Source organism: Condylura cristata, unplaced genomic scaffold, assembly GCF_000260355.1.
Source record: "Condylura cristata isolate star-nosed mole 26May11 unplaced genomic scaffold, ConCri1.0 scaffold00019, whole genome shotgun sequence".
Lineage (NCBI taxonomy): Eukaryota > Metazoa > Chordata > Mammalia > Eulipotyphla > Talpidae > Condylura > Condylura cristata.
Window position 1 is genome coordinate 6,015,435 of NW_004567120.1, and position 10,034 is coordinate 6,025,468.

Sequence of the window (10,034 nt, forward strand, 5' to 3'; positions counted from 1 at the left end):
CCCCTCAGCAGTGTACTTTGTCGATCTGCCTGTTCTGTTCCCCACTCTGTCCCTGGTGAAGCCTCTCACCGCCCCTGAGCCTCTGGCCTGCACCCCATTTCTGTATGCACAAATAAATAAATCTTTAAAAAAAAAAAGAAAAAAGAAAAACAACAGGAAGCACTATAGAATTACAGAAACTCTTTCACTGAAGTACTTAAACAATGATGTCTATGAGGATTTAGCCAGAGAAATGCTTAAAGGCAAAAACATGTATGAAATGACTTTCAGTATGAACATTCGCACTATGAACAAATACTGTGAGTAAAAAAATATATGGCAAAATATAAACATAACGGGAGCCCCTTTACTTCCTAAAAAAACACAAAAGACAACCCAACTTTATTATGCTTACATGTGCCTTTCATGCATGTCATTGTTGAAGAGCATAACTCAATGACCCGAACAGGAAACATTCCTGGTTCCTCTGCTGGTACAGTCAAAATAGAAATCTAAAAAGCAGACAGAAAATACAGACATAAGTGTTAGATCTCAGTTTCATTTTCTATCACTAAAGTGTAGTTAATATTCAAAATGAATGTCCTTTTCACATAGTCATTGATGTTCGAAAGAAGTTATCTTGTAAAGACTTAATTTTGGGAAAAGAGTTTGAAATATGTAACATGCACAGGAGTCTTAATGTTCAATCTCTGCATATTTATGTATCAAGTATTTGCACTCAGAATTAACAGACAATAAAAACTTCAAATCTCTTTAATATTTATTAAATCCTTCATTTATTATTTTCACAGGATGCAATTATCACATTACTTCTAATGATACGCATTTGAAAGCTGAAATCAGGTCATCATAAATCAAGTCTCATTATTCCTAATGGCTAAAAATAGCAGTTATACAGTACTACAAATTAAAAATGCCATAAATCCCAGACACGGAAATAAGCAAAGCATATCTCAACATATACCAAATGACACTGACTATATCTTCAATAGTGGGTGTGATGTGTTATACATATTTGGGCAAGTATGAAGCTGTCCTCCTAAAACTTATACAGTGCTATAACCCAGTGCTATCTCAAAAGATAAAAGTTGTACTTTAACATTTGAGAAGAGACACTAAGACATGTTGAGAGACAATCAGTAACCGCCTATGACAGCATCTTCTGTGTCCTGAACTCTAAAGACATTATCTCAAGTCCAAGAGACATTACAAAATTCATTGAAAAAGAATTTCTTCAACCCCATAATACCATTTCCAAAAATTTTATCTAGACTTTCACCTATTCTTTCCTCTAAGTCTTATCTAAGTCTCTCTATACTTCAAAAAATTTATTTAATAAAAATTTTTTTTTTCTTATTTATTTATGCATACAAAACTGGGGTACAGGCCAGAGGTACAGAGGTGGTGAGAGGATTCACCAGAGACAGAGCAGGGAGCAGAACAAGCAGGTCAACAAAGTACACTGCTGAGGGGATTAGTGGGTGAGACAGGAGAGGTCTGCTGCACTGTGCGGATCACCTTCGGGGCTGGGGATCGAACTTGCATTGAAGTGGCCATGGCCAGCTTTGCAGTGCCGTGCTCCAACCCGCCGCACCATCAGGAAGTGCCACTTCCAAAATTTTAAAGAGAGGAAAAAAATACCTCATATAGGAAACAAAGGCAAGTCAGGTATTCATTTTAATCACTCTGTGAGAATGATGAATTTCAGAGAGATGAAAGGAATTTCACTAGATGAAAGGAAGAACATCTAGAAAGGGACAGAGATAAGGAGTTCTGTAACTGGAGCAGCAAGAAAAAGAACTGAGAGGAAAAGCAGATTGGAGCAACTTCTAGGATGTACACTGCCAGGACCTGAAGGCTCATGAGATGGAAGAGATGGGAGAAAGGAGGTGATAATGTAAGAATGCCAGAGCTACTCATGGAGGTGAGGCAATACTGAAATAGTTCTCAGGGGGAAAATGATGAGTTCGTTTTGCACATGTTCAGTTTGAGGAATTCTTTGGAGAGATGTCCAACAGGAAGTTTGGGATGTAGGCTAACACTCCTGGGAATTACAGAAATGACTGGCAGCAATATTCATGCGAGTTGAAACCATGAGTGAATGGTGTCAAGCAGGGTGTGTGTGTGTGTAGACAACAGATACTATGAACTTGAGCAAAAACTGAGGAAGCCCAATAATAAGGAGAGGATAGAGTCCATAAAGGAAGCAGAGAGAGAGAATATCTCTCAGCCATGAGGCGATCTAAGAAAGGACAATGGTTGACAGCCAAAGAATATAGAGTTTCAAGAGAAAAGGGAAAAATCACCATTATTAAATGACACCAGAAAAGACCTGGTAGAAAAGAACCAAAAGTTAAACTGTGGCCCTGATTATTACAAAGAACTTAGTGAGGGAAACTGTGGTAGGAATGTGATGATACAAACCAGGTTAATCTAGACATGAATTAGAAGGAGCTGGATGCATCATGTATAGATACTGTCTTATTAGATACTGATAAGACCAGGGAAGGGAGAGTCTGAGATGCTAGAGCTGGGGGAAGTCAAGGAAACACATTTTTTGTTCTTTTGTTTTTGTAACATAAAATGCTGGCACATTATACAGATTGAGAGAAGGTGCCAATAACGGGGAGAGGCTGAAAATGCACGAGAGAGAACAGGCGTACAGAGTGCCATGACTATAAGCATGGGTGCCAAGGGAACCTGTGAAAAGAATTGGCCTTGGAAAAGGGAGGCACTCCCTCATTAGAGTCTGTGCTAGTATATATAAATTATGAGGGGTGGAGCAGGAGGAAGTCAAGGGCATTATTAGTGGGCAGCTTACTGTTCTAAGTCTAGGGCGGGGTGTCAGGTGAAAGGGCCAGGGAGAAAAGCAAAAGTAAATACCTGGAGTAGACAATGAGGGGAGAGGGAGAGAAACCATTGGAAAAAAGCTAACTGTGAGTCCTGAGGGTCCAGATGAATGAGGTATGCACTTGTCACTATGAGGTGGTGCCAGTCCATGTGATTAGGTGGTCTTCTCAACCAGTCCTTCGTGATCCCAGTAGAGATTAGAGCCTCATCCAGAGAGGGAATTTTCTTCCATGGGTCATAGTGGAAGAACAATGCCATATGGGAATAACAGGTACTGGAGGAACAGCAGATCAGAAGACCCATCATAGCATTTAGGACATGGAAAAGGAAGAGGGCAGAAGGGAACTGATAACATGGTAGGAAACCAAGGGGAAAGTAGGTCACTGGGCACATTGATTTGGGTAAGAAAGAGAATAAAAGAGCAGGAAGGATAGAAACAGATTAATCCCTCAGTAAACCCATGACTTCCAGGTTCACCTGGGCCATTAACATTGCCCAGTCACCTGACCATAAGATAGGTCATTGTCAAACCCACCACACTAATTATTCTATACCTGTCCTGAAGCCTTGACTCATCATCCCCTTACATTCCAATCTTGAGGTGACGACTGCACCTTATAATTTAAAGAAATGGAGCCCATCAGATGGCAACTCCCAAATCTACATTCTGCATTCACTTCTTATTGCAAGGTGTTTCACATCCCATGTAAAGGCAATGATTTTCTGAATCCCATCCTCTCTTCTTTACTGAACATTGCTGCATCAATTATCTTACCTTTTCCTTTCGCATATTCAGTCTTTCTATCTCTACTATCTCCATCTCATCAACTGAAATACACACTAAGTTTTTAGGGAAAAGCCATTTCCACTCCCACATCCTTCTGTAGAGACCACTCCCCCTCTCTCTTATTCTTTGTAGCTTAGCTTCTTCAGAATTCTCTATTTACTTTAATCACTTTTCTGCCTGTCACTCTTCAACCTATGCACAAAGTGTAACTCAGATACAGTTGACTTAACTGTATCTCAGACAAATCAACCGGCTATTATAGGACAGTGTGAGATTGCTAAGACAGGTGCTGTACAATTCCTTATTCACACTTATCAGGCTGAACTATATCTGCATCCTCCAGAATGGAAGCTATGAAGACAGAAATGATGTCAAGGTTACTCCTGTCTCCTGAGAAGCTGACATGTATGTGACATATAAAAGTCATTCATTGTTTGCTAAGTGATTTAAATAAAGTATTATTGTTCACATATATAACATATATATAAGCTTTACATTACAGAAAGCTTCCAACTTAGGGAATTTAGAAACCCATTTTTAGCAACCCAATAAAATACAATTAACATTCACAAAAAAATAAGCTGATTTTTATCAGTCACTGTGAAATACGGTCAGAAGGAAGGGGGGCGTATCTATAAAAATTAAGTGTTCAAACTGAGGAAACTCCACAGGCACAAGACATTCCTGTGGAACTGGGGATGAGGAAGAGGATGAAAGTACTGAAATGAACAATGGTCATAAGAAGATACTGGAACTAGAAACACGCTGAAACTCATTCTTATTGTCATTTACATGGGCTGCCAACCACTGCTATAGCGTTGGCTACCAGAAAGCCTTTTCCTCCAAGATTTTTAAACGTACGCTCTGGAAATACTTTATGTCTTCCCATAGCAATATATTTCCAATTCACAGAAACAGGTGACAAAGTTTTGGAGAGTTAAAGAATTTCCAGAAAGCAGCCCTCAAGCAATGATGAACTGGGAGTTGCTAGGTATATATAATATTACACTCAAGATTTTAGTAGAAGAGAACTGTACATGCGTTTTCTGCTGTTTCTAGGAGTTCCTCAGCAGAATTAAGCTTCAATTGTTGACAGTAGTGTGTTATCAAATGATACTAACATTTATTTCTTCCTTCTTTTTCCTCTATTTTTCCCACTTTCCCATAGGTATTTCCTTTATATTGCTTCCCAAATAAACTACTTGTGCCAAAAAAAAAAGCTATTGAAAACCAGAATGTAGTTCAATTTTCCTCAAATAAATCTTACATAGTACACAATTATGTGTTCCAACAGAAGAAAATACTTATGAAACCAAGATTATTTGTACACACAGCTTACTGAATTTTATTTCACCAATATTAATTTATACATATTACAATGTATGTTAAATTAGTTACATGTTATTAAAAAGTATAGAATTGAAATTACCTGCTGATCAGAATCTGCGTTTAGTACAGATCTATCTGTAATCAGGATAGCCCTGGAGATCTGTCTGTAATGCACGAGAAAAAAAAAATCAGTTATTCAGATGCCACAGATACATTTCATTTATAGCTATATAACTACCAGAAGGCATGTTTCAAAGTTAAGTCATATGAAAAGTGTCACCTCCTCTAAACAAGTTCTTGGCTCATGGAAGGAGGATGTGTAACCTGAAGATGGTCCCCAGCTGATGCAAAGGAGATGAAGTTAGGATAGGCTTCCCCAAAACAGGTATATCCTGAAAATATACCCAGAGCAAGGATATACTGAAAATATCTTTGTGATGGACAGAGTCATGCAAAAGTGTCAGTGTAATCACACTGGTGAATTTTCTTAACTTTTTTTTTAAAGATTTATTTATTTATTCATACAGAACTGGGGTACAGGCCAGAGAGATGTGGATGGTGAGAGGATTCACCAGAGACAGAGTGGGGAGCAGAACAGGCAGATCGACGAAGTACACTGCTGAGGGGAGCAGCGGGCGGGTCAGGAGAGGTCTGCCTCACCATGTGGTCACCTCCGGGGTAGGCGGGATCGAACTCAGGCGGAAGTGGCTTTAGCTTCTTAGTGCTGTGCTTTAACCCACTGCGCCACCAGGGAGGGCCCGAATTTTCTTAACTTTTATCTTCCCCTGGATAGTAGATGGAAGGGTTCCTTACCTGTATTGCACATGTGAGCACGTGTTCTCAGAAAAGTAACTGTCTTCCACAAGGAAATGCTTAGCGATTATTCTCTGACCAAATTGATCTATGATTGCTTTACATCTATGAAAAAGATAAGTATAGCAAAAAAGTCTTCATTAATAATTGAGAGAATAACCGTAATCAGGTACCAATTTTAAATCTAAAACTAACTTCCTGGATGACATGATTAAAAATTCTCTACTACTTCACATTTGAGGCACAAAACTGACACTAAACTACAGAATACATATTCTCATTCCTAATTTAGTCTTTTAAAATACAAAATAAACATGAATGGAACTTACATGCTTATTTCAATGGTGCTAATAAGAGTAAAGGTAGGAAAGAAAAGTGTAATCTTTTGTAATGTTTAGGAATGTGGAAGCCTTTCTTAGAAAATAGGCTTTTGTTCTTATCATATATAAGGGGAAGAGAAAAGTTTATTAAATAACTTGTTAAATCATTCACAGTTCATAAAAGTCACTAAAGGCTTTTTATGTTACTGTTAAGCCTTGCTTTCTCTCTTGTTCAAGAACAGCTGTCTGGTCACATGTGTGATAATGTTTTAAAAAGAAAAAAAGGGTAAAAACGTCTTTTAATATCTGTTTCCACTTTACTTCAAAGGATGATCATAGAAAGATTTCTTTCAAGTACTGTTTCCAAATAAGGAAAACACTTATGCACGAACATTATCAGGTCTCTGTCATCTGATATGTATTGGGACAATGAATCATAGAGAACCCTCCATTGACCTTCTTTCATTGTGTCTAGATAAAAGGATGAAAATTAGAATCCATTCCCTTGCAGTGCCACAAGTTATAAATGTACTTTATAGGGCTCATTATCCAAACTAATGGACTAAGGGCGACATCCTTGAAATGGACTTACCAGCACCGACGACAAAGCCAGTAGGCAATATTTCAGGAAATATATGCAAATGCCTGTGTGTTTGCTATAACTTTTTATTATGGAAATATCACAAGTTACTTTTGCCACAGTTTCTTCTTTTGAGACCAGATTATTTTATTAAAAATATAAATTGCTCCTCATAAAATTCAGGCAAAAATTTTTAATTTTTCTCCTATGTTAAATATGTTGGTATAAACTATGTGACACCAAATCAAAAATAAGAAAAATAATAGATTTTACCAAGCATAAAAAATAAAGTGATGAGCAGCTAAAAATTATGAACACCTAAGAGTAATGGTAAGAGGAATTTAGTGGCTATTTCCTAGAAGCACATTATAAAATACTGATATGCTTGAAAAAAATGGCATGCCACTATTATCTAGAAAGACTATGATAATGTAGTGAGATCAGTTATACATAATACATAAACAATTAAAAACACGTTAACACATCACACTGATATTTAGGTAATCTTGCCAATATAACTTCCACTTCCTTTCTCTTCCCCCTGTTTCCTTCCTATGAATGCCCTTGCATTTCATTAAAACAGAGCTCTTGTCTTTTAAAATATGTAATTAAGTTAATGTAAAGTATTTGCACCAAGATAGAGTATTTTCCAAAATAATAATTTATTTAAAAACTGAAAAGATACTTACTCAGTCCCCTGCCTTAAAACATTCTTATACAATTTAACACAAAGTACGTTAGAAAATGGAGAAATCTGCTTATCTATGATGAAACATTGATCTATATTTATACTGGAAGCACTGACAAGTTTTTTTTTTTTTTTTTTTGGTTACTTTAACTCCTAGATGATAAGGAAGTCAAGCAGAAGTAGTTTGGGTAGAAAAAAATGAGGGTCTGGGATCTTCTCTATCTTGATAGGATTGGGTTATACAGATTTATCATTTGTCAAAATTCAGGTGTGAGCACTTCAGATTTGGACATTTCAATGTACGTGAATTTTACATGAAAAGCAAAGGCTGAAAACAAATATTAAACTCTAAATAACGATATGCTTGCTGAAGTGTTTAGGGGGAAATTATATTGATACCTCGAATTTGCATTGAAATGTCTTTAAAAGGGGAATTAATAGAATTTCATCCTGAAATTCTTTCAACAAAGGCATAGATACAAAAATTTCATCTTAGGGCCCTCCCTGGTGATGCAACGGGTTAAAGCTCAGCACTAAGGAGTTAGCTGCAGCCACTTCAGCCCAAGCTCAATACCCCATGAGTTCGATCCCAGCCAGGGAGGTGACCCACATGGTGTGGCAGACCTCTCCTGACCTACTGCTGTTCCTCTCAGCAGTGTACTTTATCAACCTACCAGTTGTGCGTCCCACTCTATCTCTGGTGAATCCTCTCAACCCCCCCCCCCCACACACACACACCTCAGGCCTGTACTCCAACTCTGTATGCATAAATAAATCCTTAAAAAATTTTCTTCTTAAAATGTTGGCATAAAACTAAGGGGTGGGAGTGGTATTAATATAAGCCCTAGACTCTAAGCCTTTGCATAGGACTCCCATTGTCAACCAGAAAATTAAACCTGGCCCTAACTCTTTTTTTTTTTTTTGAAGAAGATTTGTTTATGCCTGTAAGAACTAGGGTGTAGGCCAGAGGTACAGGGCAGGGTTGAAAGGATTCACCAGAGACTGAGTGGAGAGCAGGTAGATCTACTGAAATAAACGGATGAGGGAGCAGTTGGCGAGATAGGAGAGGTCTGCTGAGCCATGTGGGTTACTCGTTGGCAGGAAGAGAACTTAGGACACAGTGGCTTCAGAAAGCTTGATAGTACTGAGACTTTGAACCCTGCACCACCAGGGATGACCATGGACCTAAAGTTTTATGGAGAACTTCATGATTTTTAGGCTGCCAAACACTAATAGGACACTTTGGCAGTAGCTATTCCTTTTGTCTACAGGCAGGCATTAGCTTTATAAGTTATGTTATTAGAAAGAAATACTGAGGATCACTCAAAAGAGAGATAAGTGGGATTGGGATTAGGTAGCTCAATTATGCAAGAACAGAATGATAAAAAGATGTCCACTCTCACCATTGCTGAACATGGTATTATAACAATAAGACAAGAGAAGATATAAAAGAAATCTGAATTGGGAAAGAAAAGTAATGTTACCATTACTTGCAGATGACATGACAATAAACATGAAAAACCCTGAAGATTCCACAGATAAACTATTTGAATAATAAATCAACTTAGCAAAGTGGTAGGGTTAAAAATCAAAATACCTAAATCAACTGTCTTCCTATACACAAACTATGAGAAGATGAAGAAATAAAGTTATCTCATTTACAATTACATAACAAAATTAAATTAATGAGTAAACCTAACAAAGGATGTAAAAAATAAATACAAAGAAAACTGTAAGACATTGTTGAAATATAAGACACAAGGAAATGGAAAGATATTCCCTGCTCATGAATTGGAAGACAACATTGTCAAAATTGCCATTCTACCAAACAAATATACAGATTCAATGCAATCCCAATAATATCAATGGCGTTTCAAAGAAGCAGGCAAATACTACTGAAATTCATATGGAACCACAAAAGACCCTGAATAGCAAAAGCAATCTTGACAGAGAAGAAAGGGAATGGAGGTATCACATTTCTAGACCTTAAGCTCTATTATAAAGCCAAAATAATTTTTAAAAGCCTAGTAATGTAACAAAAATAGACACACACCAATGGAATAGAATTGAAAGGCCAGAAATAAATTTACACCTAAAGGGAAAGTAAATCTATAGCAAAGGAGCTAGTATATACTTTGGACTAAGAGCAACCTCTTTAGTAAATAATGTTGGGGAAATTGGACAGCTATATGTATAAGAATGAAAACAGAACACTTTCACACCATATGCAAAAATCAATTCAAAATGGATAAAAGACTTGGATGTAAAACCTGAAACCATAAAAAGATATAGAAGAAAACATGGGCATATTTTATCATATAAGCTTTAGTTATACCTTTATAGATTCATCCCCAACAGTAAGGAAACCAAATGAGAAGATAAACAAAGTCATCATCAAACTGAAAAACTTCTGTGCACAGAAAGAAACCATGACTACATGCAAAGACACCCTAGTGAATGGTAGAAAACATCTTCACACTATATTTCTGACAAAGGACAGATAACAAAGATAAACAAAAATCATAAAAATCTACAAAAACAAATAAGCCGATCAAAAAACAGGGCAGATAAACATGGAGCTTCCCTACGACCCAGCAATCCCACTCCTAGGTATCTATCCAAAAGACACAAAAACACTGATTGAAAAAGATACTTGTACCCCCATGT

At 37.1% G+C, this 10,034-nt stretch overlaps 1 protein-coding gene across 1 annotated transcript in view; it reads right to left on the bottom strand.

The window, feature by feature from the left end:
* The window catches only part of CHM (choroideremia (Rab escort protein 1)), a 177,044-nt gene that overhangs the window by 35,375 nt on the left and 131,635 nt on the right, over window positions 1–10,034 (bottom strand). Inside the window, exons 10-12 of the mRNA XM_004685626.2 lie at window positions 5,780–5,884; window positions 5,067–5,130; window positions 395–491 (exon numbers count right to left, since the gene is read on the bottom strand). Coding sequence (XP_004685683.1) covers window positions 395–491; window positions 5,067–5,130; window positions 5,780–5,884 — 266 coding nt within the window. The remainder of the gene's footprint in view (window positions 1–394; window positions 492–5,066; window positions 5,131–5,779; window positions 5,885–10,034) is intronic.